The 23,849-nt window shown below is 42.9% G+C and overlaps 1 protein-coding gene across 1 annotated transcript in view; it reads left to right on the top strand.

Moving 5' to 3' along the window:
* LOC120397288 overlaps window positions 1-23,849 on the top strand; it is a 121,987-nt gene that overhangs the window by 49,347 nt on the left and 48,791 nt on the right. The window contains exon 4 of the mRNA XM_039522985.1: window positions 12,507-12,575. Coding sequence (XP_039378919.1) covers window positions 12,507-12,575 — 69 coding nt within the window. The remainder of the gene's footprint in view (window positions 1-12,506; window positions 12,576-23,849) is intronic.

Here is a 23,849-nt window from a genome sequence, read left to right as displayed (position 1 = left end):
TCAGATGTTCTGATCAGCCATACAGGAAAAGCCCCGGGAAAATTTGAATTCCTTTTCCTGTCTGGCCAGTTTGAATCTCAATTCCTGGTTGGACATCGGGGCGAGCTCAGCAGCACTGGCAGCGATGCAGAGCTCTCCAGCAGAGGAGTCCATGCAATCTCAGAGTAGAAAGAGGGCCCCAGCATGGACTGACCGGGAAGTCTTGGATCTGATCGCTGTGTGGGGCGATGAGTCTCTGCTTTCGGAGCTGCGCTCCAAAAAACGAAATGCAAAGACCTACGAGAAGGTCTCCAAAGCCATGGCACTCAGAGGATACAGCCGGGATGCAATGCAGTGCCGCGTGAAAATCAAGGACCTGAGACAAGGCTACCAAAAAATCAAAGCAGCAAATGGACGCTCCAGAGCCCAGCCCCAGACATGCCGCTTCTACGAGGCACTGCATGCCATTCTCGGTGGGTCTGCCACCACTGCCCCACCAGTGACCGTGGACTCTGAGGATGGGATAGTGTCGACGGGCAGTTTCTCGGCGATGTTCGCGGATGGGGAAGATGAGGAAGGGTTTCTGGAGGACGAGGCAGGCGACAGCGCTTACAATACTGCTTTCCCCGACAGCCAGGATCTCTTCATCAGCCTCACAGAGATCCCCTACCAACCCTCCCCGGCCGTTAACCCGGACTCTGAATCAGGGGAAGGATCAGTCGGTAAGTGATATAAACATGTAAACATTTATTTTTTTAAAAACAGGAATAAAAACTATATGAAAAGAAGGTCAATACATATAGGGATCGAACAGAAATCCTCTTGGGACAGTTCCACGAAGCTCTTGTAGAGGTACTCGAAAAGCCTCCGCAGGAGGTTCCTGGGGAGAGGTGCCTTTATTGGGTGCTCCGTGGAAGCACACTCTTCCGTGCCAGGCCATCCTGAGGTACAGTGGGAGCATTGCCTCGACCAGCATGGCAGCATAGGGCCCTGGTCTGTGCAGGGATTCACGCAGCATGCGCTCTCTGTCTCTCCTAGTGACCCGCCTCAGGGTGATCTCGCTCGGCGACTGCTGCATTTAATTAGGGGAATTACTGTAATGTTACTATTGTGAATGCTTGACTTTTCCTTTGCATAACAATGACCGTCGTTTAACAGCCACGTGGTGGAGGCTGCAGAGGGAAAGCATACAGGGATCTTTCCCGGGGACAGCCGCGAGGGGCTGGAACAGGGTCAGACTTTATGCTTTCCAGATTGCCTGCAGCAGGAGGGCACTGCTATCCATTAACTGTTAAGCAGCCTAAAGTTTACGGCTTACCAGGCCTGGCTGCTACACGGATTCTGCTGTTCTGCCCCGCTTGTCCGATCTCCAGTGCAAGACCCCAGGCAATGAAAGCGAATGCCGAAAATTCGAACTTGTCCTGAGAGCACATGAGATAGGTGCCCTGTATGGTCTTGTTCACAGAAACTGAGTAGACTGTGTTCAGTGTTCGCAAACATGTATCTTTGCAAGGAAATCACTTCCTTTTTCCCATCACACAGCTGCGGCTCTTTCCCGAACTGCCCCGGCATCCCCCTCACAGAGGCTGGCGCAGATTAGGCAGCGAAAGAAAAAGACTCGGGACGAGATGTTCGCTGAACTGATGGCCTGCTCCAGAGCCGAGGCGGCCCAGCAGAGCCAGTGGAGGGAGACCCTCTCTCAGCAGCAGCGCTCACACAGCGAACGGGAGGACAGGTGGCGGCAGGAAGACCAGCAGGCGACTCAAATGCTGCTTGGACTAATGAGGGAGCAAACGGACACGCTCCGGTGCCTTGTGGATGTTCTGCAGGACCGCAGGCAGGAGCAGAGAGCCCCCCTGAACTGTATCTGCAACCGCCCTCCCCCGCCACAAAGTCCTGCCCCCCCACCCAAAATCACAAGAAGGAGGGGCGCTAGGGGCCGTGAAAACTGTCACTCCACCCCAGCAGAGCGCTCATGTACCAAACAGCTCTCATTCCCTAAAGTATGAGAATTGCTTCCCTTCCTGGCTCACCCAATCCAAAATCCCAGTTTCATCCCCCAACTGTGTAGTTGAGTATTAAAAATAGTTTGCTGTTCATTACTGTTTCCGTCATGTTTCTTTGCAGAAGACTTTGTGTGAAGGGGAGATAAGGGTTTGTTAATTGCATAGGACAGCCACCATTACCAGGATACAGACATGGGGGCAGGATCAACAGCAGGTCACACACAGAGTGCAGTCACTAGGCACCCGGGTCACTCTGGGAGGTGTCTGCTTCCCCAGGTCAGTCTGGGAGGTGTATGCTGCCCCAGGGTCCGAGCGCCTGGCATCCACGAATGGCAAGGCAGGCTGCCCTTACCATGCCCTTCCACCCTAGCCATGAACCTCTCCGATGCCCTGAGCCCCAGCCAGAGCCATCATCCCCCTACACCTACTCACCCTTCCCACACACCCCTCACCCCTTCCTGCAAACCCACCCCTTCCTGCACACCCTCCTGTAACCGTCCTCCCCCCAGAGACTGCTGTAGGAACAGGAGCCTGTCAGTCCTCGAGTGTAGAAGCGGTCTGTACATCACTGCACACCGTACCCACCACAGTCTGCGTCCCTGTTTGAACCCTTTAACGCGAATTCGTTAGTAAAGAAAACTTTGTTAATTAAAAATGTTCCAATAACTTTATTTTTAAATGTCTGTTGGAAGGGGGGAAACCTGGTGAACGGGGTATGTAACCGCTGAAAAAAGTCAATAGTAACTGAAACAGGGGCAGGTTCAGCTTCTCTGTAAAGAGACTGGACAGTCATAGGTTACCCTGCTCTCTGAGGAACCTAGCTTTCAAAGCCTCCCGGATGCACAGCGCTTCCCGCTGGGCTCTTCTAATGGCACGGGTGTCTGGCTGAGCGTAATCAGCAGCCAGGCGATTTGCCTCAACCTCCCATCCCGCCATAAAGGTCTCCCCCTTGCTCTCACAGAGATTGTGGAGCACACAGCAAGCTGCAATAACAATGGGGATATTGGTTTCGCTGAGATCCAAGCGAGTCAGTAAGCTCCTCCATCTCCCCTTGAGACGTCCGAAAGCACACTCCACCACCATTCTGCACTTGCTCAGCCGGTAGTTGAAGAGCTCCTTGTCACTGTCCAGGGCGCCTGTATAGGGCTTCATGAGCCAGGGCATTAGCGGGTAGGCTGGGTCCCCGAGGATCACTGTAGGCATCTCCACATCCCCAACACTTATTTTGTGGTCCGGGAAGAAACTACCTTCCTGCAGGCGTCTAAACAGACAAGAGTTCCTGAAAACACGCGCGTCATGAACCTTGCCCGGCCACCCGACGTAGATGTTGGTAAAACGTCCCGTATGGTCCACCAGTGCTTGCAGCACCATTGAAAAGTAGCCCTTTCGGTTAATATACTGGTGGGCCGGTCCAAGGATAGGGATGTGAGTGCCAGCTATTGCCCCACCGCAGTTTGGGAATCCCATCGCGGCGTAGCCATCTATGACGACCTGGACGTTTCCCAGGGTCACTACCTTTGAGAGCAGTAGGTCAACGATTGTGTGGGCTACTTGCATCACAGCAACCCCCCCGGTAGATTTGCCCACGCCAAAGTGGTTCGCTACTGACCGGTAGCTGTCTGGCGTTGCAAGTTTCCAGAGGGCTATGGCCACTCACTTCTGCATACTCAGGGCTGCTCGCATCCGGGTGTCCTGGCGCTTCAGGGCAGGGGCCAGCAACTCACACAGTTCAAGGAAAGTGCCCTTACGCATCCTGAAGTTTCGCAGCCACTGTGATTCATCCCAGACCTGCAGCACTATGCGGTCCCACCAGTCCGTGCTTGTTTCCCGGGCCCAGAATCGCCGTCCCATAGCATGAATGTGACCCATTGCCACCATGATCTCCGCGGCGCGGGATCCCGTGCTTTGTGAGAGGTCTGTGCCACTCTGACACTTCATGTCCTCATCGCGCTGCCGGAGCCTCCTCGCCCGATTTCTCAGCAGCTGACTGTGGAAGAGGTGGACGATAAGGTGCGAGGAGTTGACAACGGCCATAAGTGCAGCAATGATCGCAGCGGGCTCCATGCTCGCAGTGCTGTGGCGTCCGCGCTGTCACTGACCAGAAAAGTGCGGTAACAGATTTCCCACCGGCACTTTCAGGGAGAGAGGGCGGGAGTGACGGTTGAATGACGACAGTTACCCAAAACCACCCTCGACACATTTTTCCCCCAGCAGGTATTGGGGGCTCTACCCAGCATTCCAATGGGAAGCGGGGACTGCGGGAACTGTGGGATAGCTGCCCAGAATGCACCGCTTCCAATGTCGATGCTTGCCCCGTTAGTGTGGACTCACAAAGTCGAATTAGTGTCCTTAGTGTGGATACACAAATTTGAATTCATAAGGTCGAATCCACAAATTCAACCTAAGTTAAATCGAACTACTCTTGTAGTGTAGACATACCCTTAGTAGCTCACTCTCCTCCACCCTTACTCACTTTCACTCGGCTGGGGCAGGAGGTTGTGGTGCAGGAGGGGTCTTGGCTTCAAAATTATAGCTCACATGAACACATACTATTGGCTAAATTAACTCTGTACCTGCATAAAGAGTAAGGCCATTGGCAAAGAGATTAAAATTTAAAATGTAAAAATACATTATATAAATCCAGATTCAAACACACACAAATATTTCCCCACTAAATATGACTATTTGATGCTGTGTATATTTCATAATATTGAAACCCCTTGAAATACAGTTGTATGCTGAAATGAAAATATTCAACCTTTTTATTTCAATAGGAGCCAATAAATGTTCTCTTTAAAAGTCTAGTCGTGCTAAAAAGACAATGCTGAGTTCTTCTTACCAAAAAAATGAAAGAAATCTGCTATTATATTTGATTTCTCCTTGACCTCAACAGAAATCAAAGTATTCTATACCACAGAATTTAACACATAAAACTATTAAATACAACAAAAACAAGAAGAACATAAACCCAGCATGTTCAGCATATTAAAGTTGTGGTTTAAACAGACAAAACCCAGGAATCTCCTGGTGAAGGGGATTACTACAAGCACCTTAACTCTGACCCTGCATGTATTATGCATTTTTTAAATATATAACGGTCACTATGCATTCTTGTAAAATAGCAATAATTTGCTGCTGCTATATGAGATCACTGCATTTCATTCATTCATTCATTTACAGTGTAAGTCTTGACACAGCAGCGACTGCTTTAAACACCAAGTCAGCTTAATATGCTCCAAACTGGCTTATGCAACACAGTGGTACAAACACCAGCAGCTGCTGGTGCCCCCGTCTACACTAATGCTTCCAGCATGGCAACTAGTGGACTACCTGCACCAGTGTTGGCAATGGTGGAAGTTTTCTTTAGAATGAAAAAAGGCTAATGTAGATGAGGGAAGGAGCATATAGAAGCCATCTTTTGAAAATCTGATTGGGTGTGGCAGCAGGAGACAATTTGCTTGTGACAATATTTTGTTCCATTGACTGCTGTCATTGTTTCTTACACTTACAACATCTTGTCAGTGAAACTGCATGTCAACAAATGAAGTTCTGTTACTACAGAATGCTCTGGTCTAGAAATGCACTTAAGCATGTGAGCAGTCTCATTGAAGTTAGAAGAATTACTCACATGCTTAAATTAAGCATATAATTAAGGACTTTGTAGAGCCTACTTGCAGAAAGAAATGTGAGGTATCTGTGGAATATAAATTGAGATGAAGCTGAGATGCACATAGACTCTTAACTCAAATCAGGAGATGTTAATCTTGGGACATGGTTTATAATGGATTTATTTCTAATGAGTGGTGCATTTTATCTGATACGTAATGTTGTATGATGCATTATTACTAATATATTCTGTTTCATATAGAAAACAGCTACTGAGTTAAATTCTGCCTAGTTAACTCCCACTGACTTTAATCTGAGTTACACATATATAAGTGAGAAAAGAATTTGGCCTATAGTGTTTTACAAGTACTGCATACTGAGCTTTCAAGAATAAATTTTCTTAATTTTATTTAGGGGCCAGAAGTTCAGCCATCTGTCTCCTAATCCATTCCACATAAGTAAATGATAATAATGTTAATATGTGAGTTGATGCTCCACAATGGCATACACTGCTAACACATAAATGCAAAGGCTAAACTGAGACCTTTATTTTTGAAGCTATTACAGAGCGTTATTGAAGCAGAAACTCATGTTCTGTTAATGTTATTGCTCTATCAAATTGAAAATGAACTGTGACTTTCTCAAGGCTTTTAAAGTAGCCTGTGTTTGAATTTTTTGTTGTTGTGGAGAAAACTCAAAATGGCACCTATATCTGGGCATATATTGAAAACACTACAAATGCATAGAATTAATAGGTTTTTAAGGTCAGTTGGGGCCATTAGGATCAACTAATCTGACCACTCAGAGCATATACTTTCACGTAAGGGAATTGTATCTCTGTGTTTAAGCTCTAGCTCAACATTAGGTTATTGAGCTAATCTTTCAGAAAGACATCCTGTTGTCAAAACTCCAAGTGATGGAGATTTTACCATGTGAAAATCTTTGGTGACCTGTGCCTGTGGGCAATTAGCTTCACTGTTAACTATTTTCATTTTATTTCCAGTTTAATATTTGCTGTCTTCAGCTATAGCCATCAGATCTTGTTATGCATTTGTCTTGCTATGTTAGTTTTCTAATACCAGGTATAACATTATCTAAAATATTAGCTTTAGGCAATGATCAACATGTAATTATTAGTTTACAAAAAATGAGTGATAAGAATGAGCATAAATCAATCTTGCAGTAACACAGCATGTTAAAATGCAATTGCAAATTCTATGCCAACTGATATAAAATACCAGGTAATAAGTAAGGTCAGCAATGACATTTTCAGTTTTTTTACCATCATTGTTATAAAGGACACCATATTGGCTGGTTTAATACCATCATTATTAGACTCAGATAAATTAATAAATGGTGATCGGACAGTAAAAGGTTGGTTATTTTTTCATGTTTCAGAATTTTACACTTTTCTAACAAAATTATATATTTTGTTGGGGGAAAAACTGACTCTGGGTGCAAATGTATTTGCCAAACCTGCAGTAGTAGATAGGTGAACAGTGGTAGGTAGGAACCAAACAAAATCTGGTTTTTTAATGGCAGATTCATAACTTATTTTAGAGTAATGGGTAGACACAATGGCCTCTTACTTTTTGCATTTGCATTAACATCTCCCTAACTTTTTTTTTTGGTCTGGGGAGGGGGGCAGGGGAGTCAGTCATGCCAATATGTAATTACCCCTTATCAAAACAGAGTACAAAACTACCCATTGCCAAAAGGCTTTGTGAAAGAGACAACGTGAAGAATTAAGTAAGGAGTGTGAAGATGATTGGTAGATATGGATGCTTTGGAAGTAGCAAATTTGCCCCATGCAGTCCTCCATATTGACCCTCGCCCCCCGTGGCTATCTCTGTGCCCCTCCCCGGGCTCCAAATGCATGGCAAATGGGGAAAGAAGGGAAAGGAAAAAGGGTTCAGGGGACATGAAGGGGAGTTCTATCTTGTGCGTCAGTGTTTCCCAAGCTTGGGATGCCACTTGTTTAGGGAAAGCCCCTGGTGGGCCGGGCCGCTCTGTTTACTTGCCACATCCACAGGTCTGGCCAATCGTGGCTCCCACTGGCCGCGGTTTGCTGCTCCAGGCCAATGGGAGCAGCTGGAAGCAGCGCGGGCCAAGGGATGTACTGGCTGCCACTTCCAGCAGCTCCCATTGGCCTGGAGCAGCGAACTGCGGCCAGTGAGAGCTGTGATCGGCCAGACCTGCAGAAGCGGCAGGTAAACAAACTAGCCTAGCCCTCCGGGGTCTTTCCCTAAACAAGCGGCGTCCCAAGTTTGGGAAACACTGTTGTACATGATTTCACTGTTTGGTTTTTGTTGTTTTTATTTTTCTAAGATTCTGTTGTTACTGCTTTTCTGGTGTGGTAATGGCAGCTGTCCAGTGTGGCAATGGGTTAATGCTGTACTTTTTTAAATGCATGCTTATTAATAAATATTTTTAGTTTATCAAGAAAGTTTATTGCTGTCTTCCAGTTCTATTACTCTTCAAAACCCTGACAAGGGAAAAATCAGACAAGGTAAAACCAGTGCCCTTTTAATAGCACCAGCCTGGTCAAAACAAGTCTGGTTCCATATCTAGCTTGCCTTTCATCCCACACATCATTTAATCTAACACTGATAGCCAGCCTACTGACCCAAGACCCATGGAAGGTTCTTCATCCCAAACTCACTGCACTGCCATTGGTTCTCAGGGATAAAAATGGACTGCTCAGCCGAAGTGCAGGAACTAGTACCGAACAGCAGAAAGTCATCTACTAGAAAAAAAGCCATGCCTAATAGAAGTGGAAGAGATTGCACCACAGGTGCACACAGCAGGGCTTCTCCTCTATCATATATCTTGGACTACCTTTTTGCCTTAAATAACTTGGATCTGTCTCTGAGTTCCATTAAAGTGCACTTAGCTGCTATTTCTACCCCACCCCCACTCCCCCGGAAGGATTTTCGGTATTTGCTCACCCTACTACCTATTCATTTATTAAGAGCTTTCCCAGATGTCAGAATGCACCGCTGCATGAAATATGAACTTTGTCTTCAAGTCCCTCGTGAAACCTCTTTGAGCCATTAGCCAAATGTTTCCTGCTACATTTGTCTGTGAAACGTGTCTTTTTAGTGGCAGTCATTTCAACTAGGAGGACAGCCAGGTAGGGGTCTTAATGACTGGTCTCTCCTACTTGTCCCTCATACTGTCTTCTACTGGGAAAAAGGTATCTCTTAGAACACTAAAGATCCTACTTTTAATAAAGTAGGGGTAGTCAATTATTTTTTTGTCAGGGTCCAAATTTCTTTGTCAAGGTGTAATCAAGGTCCAGACTCAAGAGAAACATTTTCACACTGTAATAATAATAATTATTATAATAAGTAACAAGATTTCATGGTCCATTCAAAAGCATCTGGTAGTCTGGATTTGGTCCTCAGTCTGCCTATTGAATACTCCTTAACTAAAGTAACTGCAGATTTGCACATCAGTCAGGACATTTTAAGGTGTGTTTTAACCATAAATCTCACCACTCCAGGGAGGAATCCTCTCTTCACACTGTAAACACTAGAGCTTTGCCTGCCTGTCTAGAAAGAACCCAAACCCCTTAGAGCAGGGGTAGGCAACCTGTGGCCCATCAGGATAATCCGCTGGTGGGCCACGAGACAGTTCATTTACATTGATTATCCTCAGGCACAGCCACCCAGTGCTCCCAGTCAATGGGAGCTGCGGGAAGCAGCAGCCAGCATGTCCCTGCAGAATGTCCACTGTTGCCTTAGAGCTTCCTCTAGATGGTTGGTTTGTTTTTCTTTCTTTTCAGAGAGAGTTGAAGGGAAGCAGAAATCTATACAGCTGCCACATGGGCTTCAGTTTATACCTTTTAGAGCAGGGGTCACCAACCTATGACACATGAATCAATTTTTAATGGCACGCTGAGGCCTGCCGGCACCCCAGTGTGCCATTAAAAATCCTGCTGACGCAGCAAGCTGCAGGGTCTGCGCTCCTGGGCTGGAGCGCTGGGCCGAGGGCAGCAAGCCGCCAGCCCCTCCCCTGCCTCCCCCGCCCCATGAGCCATGCTGCCGCGCTCTGGGGGCCGGGGCAGCGTTTGGCTCCGTAGGGAGGGAAAGACGCTCCCCGCTCATCCAGAGCTCCGCCTCCGCGCACAGCCCCGTCCCGCCCTTCAGAGCGCTGCGTGCGCGGCGGCAGGGCTCCGGATCAGCGGGGAGCCTCATGGTAAGGGGTCCGGGGCAGGGGGTGGATAAGGGGTGTGGGCAGTCAGGAGACAAGGAGCAGGGTGGGTTGGATGGGGGGGGGTGGTTATGGGCATGGGTCTCTGGAGGGGGCAGTCCGGGAGCCGGGGGGGTTGGATGGGGCATAGGAGTCCCGGGGTCTGTTATGGGGGTGGAATAGGGGTCAGGGGACAGGGAGCAAGGAGGGTCCTGGGGAGGCAGTTAGGATGAGGGGGGTCTCTGGAGGAGATGGTCAGGGGATAAGGAGCTGGGGGGATTGGGAGTTCGGGGGCTGTTTGGCGGTAGGGGTGTGGAGAGGGGTTGTGCAAGCAGGGAGCAGGGGGGCATTGTATGGGTCCAGAGTTCTGGGGTCCTGTCAGGGGGCGGGGAGCAGTTAGATAGGCATGGGAGTCTGGGGGGTTCTGTCTGGGTGCGAGAGTGTGGATATGGGTTGGGGCAGTCAGGGGACAGGGGGTAGGGTCCTAAGGGGGCAGTCAGGGGACAGGGGGAAGGGAGGCTTAGATAGGGGGTGGGGTCCCAGGAGGGGGCAGTCGGGACAAGGAGTGAGGGGGTTGGGGGTTCTGGGGGGGGCAGTCACCCAGCCTTCTGCCCTGAGCCTGACCCCCCCCACACACACACCCAGCCCTCATACCTAAATCCTGCCGCCCCACACACCCCCAGACCCGTGCCCATCCCACCATCAACCTCAGCCTAGACCAATCCACCCAAGCGGTCCATTTCCTAGACACTATTGTGCTAATAAACGATGGTCACATAAATACCACCCTATACTGGAAACCCACTGACCACTATACTTACTTACATGCCTCCAGCTTCCATCCAGGATATTCCACACGATCCATTGTCTACAGCCAAGCTCTAAGATACAACCGTATTTGCTCCAATCCCTCAGACAGAGAGAAACACCTACAAGATCTCTATCAAGCATTCTTAAAACTACAATACCCACCTGCTGAAGTGAAAAAACAGATTGACAGAGCCAGAAGAGTACCCAGAAGCCACCTACTACAGGACAGGCCTAAAAAAGAAAATAACAACGCCACTAGCCATCACCTACAGCCCCCAACTAAAACCTCTCCAGCGCATCATCAAAGATTTACAACCTATCCTTAAAGATGATCCCTCACTCTCACAGATCCTGGGAGACAGGCCAGTCCTCGCTTACAGACAGACTCCCAACCTGAAGCAAATACTCACCAGCAACCGCACACCATACAACATAAACACTAACCCAGGAACCTATCCTTGCAACAAAGCCCGATGCCAGCTCTGTCCACATATCCATTCAAGTAACACCATCATAGGACCTAATCACATCAGACACGCCATCAGGGGCTCGTACACCTGCACATCTACCAACGTGATATATGCCATCATGTGCCAGCAATGCCCCTCTGCCATGTACATTGGCCAAACCGGACAGTCTCTACGCAAAAGAATAAATGGACACAAATCTGACATCAGGAATCATAACATTCAAAAACCAGTGGCAGAACACTTCAACCTCTCTAACCACTCAGTGACAGACTTGAAGGTGGCAATTTTGCAACAAAAAAACTTCAAAAACAGACTCCAAAGAGAAACTGCTGAACTTGAATTAATATGCAAACTAGATACAATTAACTGTGGCCTAAACAGAGACTGGGAATGGTTGGGTCATTACACTAATTGAATCTATTTCCCTATGTTAAGTTCTCCTCACACCTTCTATGGGCCATCTTAATTATCACTTCAAAAAGTTTTTTTTCCTCCTGCTGATGATAGCTCATCTCAATTGATTAGACTTTTCCTGTTGGTATGCATACTTCCACCTTTTCATGTTCTCTGTATGTATAAATATCTCCTGTCTTTGTGTTCCATTCTATGCATCCGAAGAAGTGAGCTGCAGCTCACGAAAGCTCATGCTAAAATAAATTTGTTAGTCTTTAAGGTGCCACAAGTACTCCTGTTCTTTTTGCAGATACAGACTAACACGGCTGCTACTCTGAAAACTACTACCAAAAGTGTCCAGTCAAAGGTACATGCAGAGCATGTGTGCCTGAAGTGAAGAACTCAAAGAACTCCAGTTACTGTACTGAGTAACCTTCCCTTCCATTAACTCACTCAATCTAAGACCACAAGTCTAAAAAACTGATTTTCTGTGATTTGATAAAAGAGCATTTTACAAAAAAATATAAAAACTATCTCACAGCATAGATCCTACTGGCTAACTTTGTTGTTGCTGTTCATTAATTTCATTCCCTTTTCAACTCTACTTTTTATTTGTCAGTTTTTCTCTTATATATTTGTATAATTTTTTTCTTGTACTTCTTCTATGCCTATGATGTCCACTAAAATCATCATTACTATTATGTCAGCATTATATTTTAGGATTTTTTTAAAGTGCTTTTAACATTTATCCTTGTAAATCTGCAGGTACAAATTGGCCACTTCCTAGAAAACTGAATATGTGACTGGTGGGCCTCACATGTGTTGAGCAACTTGCTGGATTAAACCTAGACTTTCTGCGGGCCATTTTTATTCTGCACATCTTCCAAATATTCACAAATTTAATCCAGGACAAAATTTCACCATTTCCACTTTGTTGAAATGCCAGTGTTGTACCTTTTTTACATTGTAACAATTTACATTGTTACCCAGAATTTTTCACAAAAGAATGTTAACCATTTGGCAAATATTTCTCTGTTTTATTTTTCAGTATAACAGCCTCTTGTGGTTACATGACAGTTTTCTGACAATGAAAACCTGCCTTCTGATTTCACCAGAGGTGAGAAAAATAACCATACTTCTAAATAAGGCAGCAAAAGCAGGACAATACCCCACCTCTTCTGCCTTTGCCTTGGTTTTGTAGGTACTGAAATTAAAACTTTTCCATCACATTGAAGTCAAGTTATATTGGCAATTAGAGCTCTGCAAGTAAAGATATCCAAAAATATTTTTTACTGTATTTAGAACTGAAGAATTTGTGGTAACCAGCTTCGGCAAAAAATGTCTGTTCTCTATCAGAGTTGTCCAACATTCAGCATACACTGAGAACATATCTTATTAGTGGCTTTTTTACAGACTGTAACAGACAAATCCAATGTAACTGAAAAGTTTATGTTTGGAAGTAAACACATTTTTCAAGTTCAACTGTAGATATAATACATTAAATTCAACAAACCTCTAAGAAGTTCTCAGAGGGTTGCCCATTTTCACAAACTCAGCAAAATTCTATCAAACCAACTGGTAGATTTCGACAGATACATTGTAGGAAAATAATTTTCTGGTATAGAAAATGTTCTTTCCTCAACATTTGTAGATGACTCAACACTTCACTGAAAATAAAACTGGTGAAATGGCCCTGCATTTTTTAACATCTTACTGTGCAATGTTAAGCAATCTTTCAATACAACTATGTGTTTGAGGGGTGGGGGCTCCAATTCCTTGAAAATATGCATTTGCTCTGGGAGATGAAATTGCTTTGTTAGAATATTGAACAGCAGCTTCAGCTGAGCTGGGCAGATCACAGAGATATAAAAATGCAAGGTACATTATTCCTGAAAATTATTTAGTAGCTTTTGTGTAAGAAGGCACGAGCATTGTTGATCTTTTAGTAAATTTATCCAAATATATGCACTTTCAATATGTTACCCAATATGATTAGATAATGAATAACTCTTTGCAGTTATAGGTGGCATCTGGGGAATCACAAATCATTTGAAAAACATTAATTCTCACAACACTGCTGAGATATGTTCAGTATTCACATTTTACAGTCAAGTAAATTGAGTCTTGAGCAGGTTAACTGATTTGTCTGAAAGTACATAAGAGACAAGAATACCGCTCAGTAGTCCTGACGTGTTCAACTGTACTAATAACTTGACAATACTACTTGATTGTACACTTGTTTAATATGAGTATCCAGCATCCAATGTTAGTTGGCATATAGCTAGGCTTGGCAGAATGTGATCTTTTTTAAAAAATGTTAACTGGAAAATCAATGTTTATTTTTAAGCATTTTTTCTTTTTTTCCAATTAAATTTTTAAATGTTTTGGGAAACTATGATGATCAAACAATTATTTAATGACAGTAGATACTGAGATTCAAAAAGGTAAAGTTTTGTAGCTATTAAAGCATAAATTGTCAATATCATATATCAAAATATACAAAGTAAATATCTTTAAATCAAATGCTATTTAAGTTCTCAAGCAGCATTTTTCTTATTTGCCTATTTGTAACTTTTTATCATTATTGATGGAAATATATTTTTTCATCAGTTTGTGTGTTGTGAAATCAATGTTTACCAACATTTATAGATAAAAACCTAATCCTTCCAAGCCTACCTTTAGATTAAGGCCTACATTTTCAAGCATGCACTTGTGCATGTGCTCAGTCTGCATGCATTCATTAGTCAATGTGTGTGCAAGTCAGGATTGTGTACACCTTGATTTATGTGCATATGTCAAGTGCAGGATGCATGTACTTTTTGATGTAGTCACTTTTGAAAATTTTGGTTTAAAACACCTTAATTCCAGATACTCAAAGACTAAAATTGATAAGTGACTATGTTTCTGAATCTTCCTTTTTAAAAAAAAAAAAAGTATTTTGTCCCAGTTTCTGCAAACCCCAGTAGACTAGCCACAATGAAAACCCACCAGTCACCTGACCTAGTGAAAGCAACAGCAGCCTGAACACATTACACATGAAGGCCATCAATTTAGGCACGTTACCAGTTTGTGTGTTGTTTGTTATATTATTTATTTTATTTGTATTACCATAGTGTGTTGGAGCTCTAGACACGTACCAGGATCCCATTGTGCTAGGTCCTGCACAAACAGAACAAAAGACTGTCCCTATCTCAAAGAGTTTACAGGAAACAACAAATGGATACAGGTGGATGAGAAAGTACAGTCAAACAGTGAGAAAATGTTAGGTAGCATGATAGACAGTGGTCTCCGCACCAAGCTAAGGGGAGGGAAAAGGTCACCTTGTATTTTGTCTTCTCAGTGAGATCCTGTGCAGAGAGAGAAGTGGAGACAGGAGGAGGGAAGGTTTTGAGGAGTGAGTCAAAGGCAGTGAAAGGCAACTGGGATTGAGTATGTGGGATTCAGTTAAATTGGAAAAGTAGAATTATGCAGTGAGCAACCCAACAACTCTTGTACAAGAGTCCATTCCCCATGATTCAAAGAGTTGCTTTGTCTCCGGCAAGTAACAAGACTTACAGACCCTGAGCAATGCCATTGTCCTTTGCAAGGGGCTACCAATCTAACCTGGGCTGACCTATGTGCCATTTTTATCTCCCCTGTGCCAAACTGGAGCAAGAAAAGAGATGGGGTACAGGAGCCTGTTTCTGGGAAGAGAGTGTGTGACAGAGAATTTGGCGGGGAGAGGGATAGGAAGCAGGGGAGATGAGAATCAAGGAGGGAAGAGGAAATATAGAATAGGGGTAAGGTTGGAGGGGTAAGATGAGAGAGAGTTGGACCACACGGAGGAGAAAGACAACTCCTTCTCCCTCCTGCCTCTGTTTTTTCACTTTGCAAATCTCATCACCCAAAATGTAGTTGGTATCAGACTCCCATTATGTTGTATGATTGGTTTAGAAAAGAATATAAAGTGCATAGTTACATTATTGGAGACTGGGATACTGCCAATTGGGTGGGGAAAAAATCAGTGGCAATATAGCTGCTTTTTTCTTTTGTATTATAGGAAGAAAATAGTGCTCTGTTAATAAACATATGAACAACTTTCACTGGTATCGCTACAGTTTCAAAATATGTTGACATCTTGTACACTCCTCCACAGTTTGGAACGACATGCTTCCCAAATGAATTTGAATTACCCCAGAGTCTACTAATGGTGGGGGAAAAAAAACTGAACATTGTCAACAATCTTTCTAGACAGCTTCAAATGTAAGAACCAATGACCAGTCCAAATGATTACGAACAGATTTGCAGAACATGAAGAAACTATCTGCAGATTTATTTATTTTTACTAAACGTCTAAGGGTCATTCAAACTCCCTGCCACTAGTAAATATTCAAAATCAAGATTACCAAATTAACTGTGTCTGTTATTTTATTTATGTATACACATTGGCATCTAGGTAGCAAAAAATATTAGTGTTTTGTTTTTGAAACAACCTGTTGCCTACTGAAGTGTCATACATAGTGAGCAGGTAGCATTTTTGCGAGAAGAGGAAAATAGGGCGAAATGACGTGCTCTCTCTTCTAGAGGAAATGTTAAAAACTTTTACCAGCCACAGCAAAAAATACTTGGGGCTAAGTCCTTATTCTGCTTAAATGAAAGGGAACTAGTCATTGATTTCGGTCCATCTGTTTTGTTTTTATAATCTTTTTCTAGAGCAAAATGTCTCCTGTTTGTGGTGTAATGAAACACTTTGTGTCAAGATGTCAAACTGTTTCATGACAAGAAAATAATACTGCTATTAATGTCAAGGAATAATGTAAAAATGATATAAAAGTCTACTAGAATTCTTTGAGGGGATCAGTAGGCATGTGGACCGAGGGGATCTAGTGGATATAGTGTACTTAGATTTTCAGAAAGCCTTTGACAAGGTCCCCCAAAGGCTCTTAAGCAAAGTAGCTGTCACAGGATAAGAGAGAAGGTGCTCTCATGGATTGGTAACTGGTTAAAAGATAAGAAACAAAGGGTAGGTATAAATGGTCAGTTTTCAGAATGGAGAGAGGTGAATAGTGGTGTTCCCCCAGGGGTCCATTCTGAGACCAGTCCTATTCAACATATTCATAAATTATCTGGAAAAAGGGGTAAACAGTGAGGTGGCAAAATTTGCAGATGATACAGAATTACTAAAGATAGTTAAGACCCAGATAGACTGTGAAGAGCTACAAAAGAATCTTTCAAAACTAGGTGACTGGGCAACAAATGGCAGCTAAAATTTAATGTTGATAAATGCATAGTAATGGACATTGGAAAACATAATCCCAACTATACATAAAAAATGATGGGGTCTAAATTAGCTGTTACCACTCAAGAAAGAGATTTTGGAGTCATTGTGGATAGTTCTCTGAAAACATCCACTCAATGTGCAGCAGCAGTTAAAGTGAACAGAATGCTGGGAATAATTAAGAAAGGGATAGATAATAGGACAGAAAATATCATGTTGCCTCTATATAAATCCATGAAAAGCCCACATCTTGAATACTGTGTGCAGATGTGGTTGCCCCATCTCAAAAAAAGATGTATTGGAATTGGAAAAGGTTCAGAAAAGGACAACAAAAAATATTAGGGGTATGGAATGGCTTCCGTATGAGGAAAGATTAATGAGACTGGGACTTTTCTGCTTGGAAAATAGAGGGCTAAGGGGAGATATTATTGAGGTCTATAAAATCATGATTGGTGTAGATAAAGTAGATAAGGAAGTTTTGTTTACTACTTCTCATAACACAAGAATTAGGGGTCACCAAATGAAATTAATAGGCAATAGATTTAAAACAAATAAAAGGAAGTATTTCTTTACACAACACACAGTCTACCTGTAGAACTCCTTGGTCAAGGATGTTGTGAAGACCAAAACCATAACAAGGTTTAAAAAAGAGCTAGATAAATTCATGGAGGATAGTTCCATCAATAGCTATTAGCCAGGATGGGCAGAAATGGTGTCCCTAGCCTCTGTTTGCCAGAAGGTGGGAATGAGCGACAGGGGATGGATCACTTGATGATTACCTGTTCTGTTCATTCCCACTGGGGCACCTGGCACTGGCCACTGTCGGAAGACCAGATACTGGGCTAGATAGATCTTTGGTCTGACCAAGTAGGGCCATTCTTATGTTCTTCTGTAAAAATGAAATATTCACACAATTAAAAACAAAAATTTGAACTTCTGAAACAAAATTCAAAATTGCAAAATGAAATTTGGAAATCTGAACCCTAATTACTGAAATTTTGAAATGAAAAATTTCAAAAATCAACATCTTTGTAACTTCCAGTTGTGGAAGTTACAATTGTGGAAAATTTAGAAAATATTTGTTTTGTTCCAAATAAGAAGTGAAAAGAAATTTCAAAATGTCAAAATTTCCCTTGAACTTGAAATTATGAGTTTTGGCCAGCTCTACCAATGGGTCTATATTACTAATTTTAAATAAATAAATGCTCTAGGAGAGTCAAAGGTGTTAACATGACCCATTAACTGTACAATGTTAACTGTTTTAAACCAGATTCAGTGTTTTGGAGCATAGAGACCTCAGCCTGCTTAGTCCCACAAACACAAATAAAAATCCTTTTAACTTTTTATTAAAGATACAGAAAAAGAAAAGAAACAGTTAAAGCCTTTGAAATATAAGTATAAGTAAGACTTTCATTTCAACACTGTCGTTTATTCCCTTTTCCTTTAGTTGTAGAAAGTCTCTAGAAGGGCCGAAGAACCGTCACCTGCCAGCCATGCATATACAGCCGTGTGTGTGTGTGTTTTCATAGATTCTAGGGCTGGAAGGGTCCTTGAGAGGTCATGGAGTCCAGTCCCCTGCCCTCATGGCAGGACCAAATACTGTCTAGACAATCCCTGATAGACATTTATCTAACCTACTCTTCAATATCTCCAAAGATGGAGATTCGACAACCTCCCTAGGCAGTTTATTCCAATGTTTAACCACCCTGACAGTTAGGAACTTTTTCCTAATGTCCAACCTAAACATCCCTTGCTACAGTTTAAGCCCATTGCTTCATGCTCTATCCTTAGAGGCTAAGATGAACAAGTTTTCTCCCTCCTCCCTATGACATCCTTTTAGATACCTGAAAACTGCTATCATGTCCTCTCTGTCTTCTCTTTTCCAAACTAAACAAACCCAATACTTTCAGTCTTCCTTCGTAGGTCATGTTCTCTAGACCTTTAATCATTCTTGTTTCTCTTCTCTGGACCCTCTCCAATTTCTCCACATCTTTCTTGAAATGCGGTGCCCAGAACTGGACACAATATTTCAGTTGAGGCCTAACCAGTGCAAAGTAGAGCAGAAGAATGACTTATCATGTCTTGCTCATAACACACCTGTTAATGCATCCCAGAATCACGTTTTTTTTTTTTGGCAACAGCATCACACTGACTCATATTTAGCTTGTGGTCCACTATAACCCCTAGATCTCTTTCTGCCATACTCATTCCTAGACAGTCTCTTCCCATTCTGTATGTGTGAAATTGATTGTTCCTTCCTAAGTGCAGCACTTTGCATTTGTCTTTATTAAATTTCATCCTGTTTACCTCAGACCAGATGGTGGTAACTGTCCTTTGGGGGACAAAAAGAGAAAAAGTTAGTTGAGATGGGCTGGAGCTGTTTTTAAAGTTTGATCCTGTTTCCTAGAAGACAAGACATATGCTCACGAAAGGGGAGGGAAAAGAATGGAGAATAGCTTCTGTGTCTAGTGCTGACTTTTATTTGCAAGCTTACTGTTGAAGAAACGTAAGCATAGCCAGTGGTCTTAACCACCACTCTGAGACCTGACAAACTTGTACTAGTATCGGACTATGTATGGCATTGCTTATTGTTATAGGCTTACAGCAATTTTGCAAAATAAATAGTCTTAGCTAGCTCAGCCAGACTTTCTTTAAACAGAAGTCAAAAGGGGAGAGAGCAGGAAAAAAGAAGAAATAAGCTGGGAAAGGAAAAGGACACAGTGGGTGTGGGGCATGACAAAAAGAACAAAAGTCTCCCATCCCATGTGGTTTAGCCAAAATCAGGGAAGTTGGTGCCATCTGGATCCCTTTCTCTGGCTGGTCTGGTCAGGAAATCTTTCAATATCAAGGTGACAAAGATGTCATGGTGGATCCTGGGTTCCCAGGAGCCAGTGAGGGTGGCAGCCATGACAGTGAAGTTGATTCCTTCTGGTCTACCCATCTCCCAGCCAACAGTTGTCAGACAGCTTGAATCTCCCTGCCATAGTCTTTTCCTTTGAGGACCCAAAAGGGGGTGATGAGTGGAACAGCCTATCACCCCATTATGTTGTTCTCCAAATAAGGCTTAATTTTAACCCATGAATATTGACTTCTCAATTTCCAGTCCCACACTTCTCTTGTCTAATATTACCACCAACCTTGAATTATATCAGTAGGTCTTTTTGTATGGATTAATTCAGTCTTTCTGCATTCCTTGTGCACCTTTTCCCACCAACATTTCTTGTTATACACTATTGTGAAATGTTGTAAGCTTTTTCTCACTTTTCACAGTTCAGCTCACAATTAGGGTAAATTTGTTGGCTCAGTTATTACAACAGTCTATATGGCACAACTCCATTCTCTTCACCCCTTTTGAGGAAGTTTAAAAGGCTGTTACCTCCACCCCTTCTTACCTCTAACATCTCCTGGGAATGGGGTGTTCTCCCAAACCCTGCTTTAGAGTATTCAGAAGCCATTCTGTGTTCCACTTGATGTTGCTTGCTTCTAGATATGCCATATTTGTTAGAACATGCCAAGGGCTAATCTTTGTTGTTCCTCTAAAAGTGGGTTCCCTTGCTGGACCATGGTGAGGGAATATAGGTGCAATTGCTCTGAACTGTCCACTTTAAGAACATACTACATATATAATACTGTGGGCTGAGGGAAGATAGTTAGCCATGTCTGATGGCTGAAGGTGTAAAAGCAACACTGTATATTCTATTGGAATCTATATGACTACCCAGTATGTCTAGTCTGTCTCTGAGAGTTGTTGTTAAACTGACTGTATATGGTGCAGAATTAATCTCTACATCTTGTATATTTTGGTCAAAAATTGAACTTAAAATAGAAACCAGTGTACATGTATTGGCTATTTGTGCTTCAAGCTAAGAGGATATTTTAATAGAATTTACTGTGGAAGTTAGTATGGAAAATGTAATCTCCCAGTAGACTCTGGATCTTTTTTTGGAATGAGTGTTCCCTGAAAGTATTTAACTAAATTAAGAAGCAATTAGAGGTGCCACCTCCATGCCTCATCTCAATTGTTCTAGTGCCACTAAAGGCTCTCTTCGCTAAGATAGAGTAGACTCAGAAATGTTCAAGATCACTTGACTTGCAAACGGTTCTTTATCAGAGCTTTGCACCTGTCAAGAAGCTATTATAACATAGTAGAGTAGCCCATTTTTCCAATATTTTCATTCTAATTGCTGCATTTAAACCCCAGTGCTGAGACAGAATTAGGTATCCAGGTAGGGAATAAGGAAAACAAAGTCAACTTCACTCTGGATGACCTGCTGATACTGAGAGCTTGCCACATTCTAGAGGCTCTACAACTAATAAAGGACTTTTGGTCGGTGCAGAGTATATGCCATCAATATAGACATATCACAAACACTGACTCTTAATAACACTTGATTGTAAGAACTAATGGGAAAAAATGAATTTCAGGTGACTGAAGTCCTGTCAAAAATATGTAAGGATGATATTGATCTATATTCAAGCGGGCATTCCTAGAGCAAGGGAGGTAGCCCTTCTGAAGCTACTGTTAATGATTTAATTATGGGATGCTGCTATTTTCAATTTTGGAAGAAAATAGATGCAATACATATGCTTCATGGTATTTGCTTACAATGTGCTGATGCATATAATACAAAACCTTAACTCTGATTCCATATTTTTTATCAAACAAACTAATAAGAGAGTTCTTGCTGAGGTTAGAGATAAGGTTTTGCTTTACAACATGGATTAGCTGCATGCTGGGTATGCAGTGGATTGGGGGGTATGTTCTGGAGGAACAGATGACGTTTCTGTTGTGTGTCCTTATTAGCATTCTGTGTGATATTTGCACTGAATATTGAAGACTTCCCCTTACTTGGTATTTCCTTGATTTGGACTTAACAGGGTTCTAATTAATAGTGTTAGGTAATATTAACAGGGGGTTGCTGCCACCATTTGTACTGATATTGTTTCTCTCTTTTAATATAATATATAAGATACATGCTCTAAAGCAGTTTGTGCAGTAATTTGTTATATGTTCAATAAGCCTAATTGCTTCAGCAGTTTATTTCACACGAGCTTATAGTGGAAATGAAAATGATCAGCTGTTACTAATTCATCTCTGTGCTTCCACACTTTCTGAAAATAAGATCTTGAAACAAGATGGCCTCTTTCATACCATGAGGGTTTGAGGGCTTGCAGGATGATGCTTCTAAACAGCCAATGGATAAGTGCTGGAGGCCAAATTTCTGACTTATATAACCCTTCTGGTTGGCCTGGTGCTTGCAGGCCCTACCGATTGGCTCACACTCCTTAGATTGAGACTGATTGGCAGAGGGGAGCTTGGACAGGCCTCAGAAAGGGTCATGGAGGCTGAGTCACCCCCGGAAGTAAAAACAAACTGTCAAGGTTCCTTCCCCACTCTGAACTTTAGGGTACAGATGTGGGGGACCTGCATGAGAAGCTCTAAGCTCAATTACCAGCTTAGATCTGGTCTGGCTGCCACCATTCACAAGCACTCCCTTCCTTGGGTAGCCTTAAGAAACTTCAACAATTTCCTGGTGAACACAGATCCAAACCCCTTGGATCTTAAAACAAGGAGAAATTAACCATTCCCCTTCCTTTCTCCCACCAACTCCTGGTGGATCCAGATCCAACCCACTTAGATTTTTTCCTTGTTTTTAGATCCATCAGGTATTAAGAAAAAGGCTTTTAATTAAAGAAAAGAAAGGTAAAAGAAAACCCTCTGGGAGAGATTAGCATACCAGCTACTCTCACAGACAACAGATTCAAAACACAGAGGATGTTCCCCTGGGCAAAAACTTAGTACACCAATGAAAATACCCAAATACCCAATTTGATTCTACCTCTAATTGCACAAGACAGGTTACAAAGAAATAAACATAAACCTATTTATTCCTTTCTAAAACTTACTACTCTGATAAGAGGCTGGTTCCTTGATCTTTTTTACTCCGGCTGAAACTGAAAACTAAACAAAGGAAAAAACCCTCCTTCCTTTTGAAACATCTTGTTCCCCCATTGGTTCCTCTGGTCAGGTGTCAGCTAGGCTAGGTGAACTTCTTAACCCTTTACAGATAAAAGAGGCATTAACCCTTAACTATCTGTTTATGACACAAACATATTCAGTGCATGCTCCAAGGGGTGGGGTCTCAGAAGATATTAAGAGGTGTGATTTCTGGACCCATATCAGTGCTGATTGGTCAAGGGGAGAGGAGTCGCTACTGCCAGAGGGCCCAACTGCACCACCAGTGCATGCCAGGGAGCAGGACCTGTGTCACACCCTTAGCACTTGTCAAGGGTTGGCATTAAGAGGGATGAGAACAGAATTTGACAGGTTGTGTGAAAAATTGAGACACCTCATGTACTCCTAAACTACTGATCAGCTCAAGAATGATGACCCCTGTTTACAGGTGAATCTCTAGTGGCATAGAGCTGTGCTAGGTGTCTCTTATGCTACACTCCCTACTGTCAAGGTAGTAGTGAGAAGGGGGCATACCTGAGATATCTCTATAGTGTTTCAGTTATTGACTGGTTTTGGTCCCATGTGGTCAATACAGCCTAGGAAAAGTTGGAACAGGCCTTAAGATGCTTTAACACTGTATGATAGGGGGATGGACATGCACAGACAGAAACTTGGTTAAGGGTACTACAAAGGTGAGCATTAAATCCTCTTTGTATGGCAACCCCTGATTTGCACTTTATGGAGATTAAACCAGATATTCAGTTATGGCTAGAATGTCTGTGGGCCTGTTCCTGTGAAATACTTGCCTCTCCTGCCTGCAACAGCACCATTCTTCAGATAGTTGATTTACTAATATGTGGATCCCCGATCATTCATTTCACTACATAGACTCTAAGGCTAGACTAGTGACTGGGGTTTAGCTCCATTTCTTTCTTGGTTACGTAGATTGGACAATTCCTTTCTCTAAGGAAATGTTCCTCTCGCATACTAACTTCTTGGGCCATGCCCAGGAGATAGGGCTTGGATCTATATGCAACATTCTAAATGAATTTCCTGTGCGTTTTTGTTTACTTTTTTTTTTTTAAAGAAATCTTGACCATATGTAGCTACATTCATCTTTTAAATAATTCCACTGAGAGCAAATAGGGAAGTATTTGTCCCATTGCATATAGTATTTT

Source organism: Mauremys reevesii, linkage group 2, assembly GCF_016161935.1.
Source record: "Mauremys reevesii isolate NIE-2019 linkage group 2, ASM1616193v1, whole genome shotgun sequence".
NCBI lineage: Eukaryota > Metazoa > Chordata > Testudines > Geoemydidae > Mauremys > Mauremys reevesii.
This window is presented reverse-complemented; position numbering and strand designations above follow the sequence as displayed.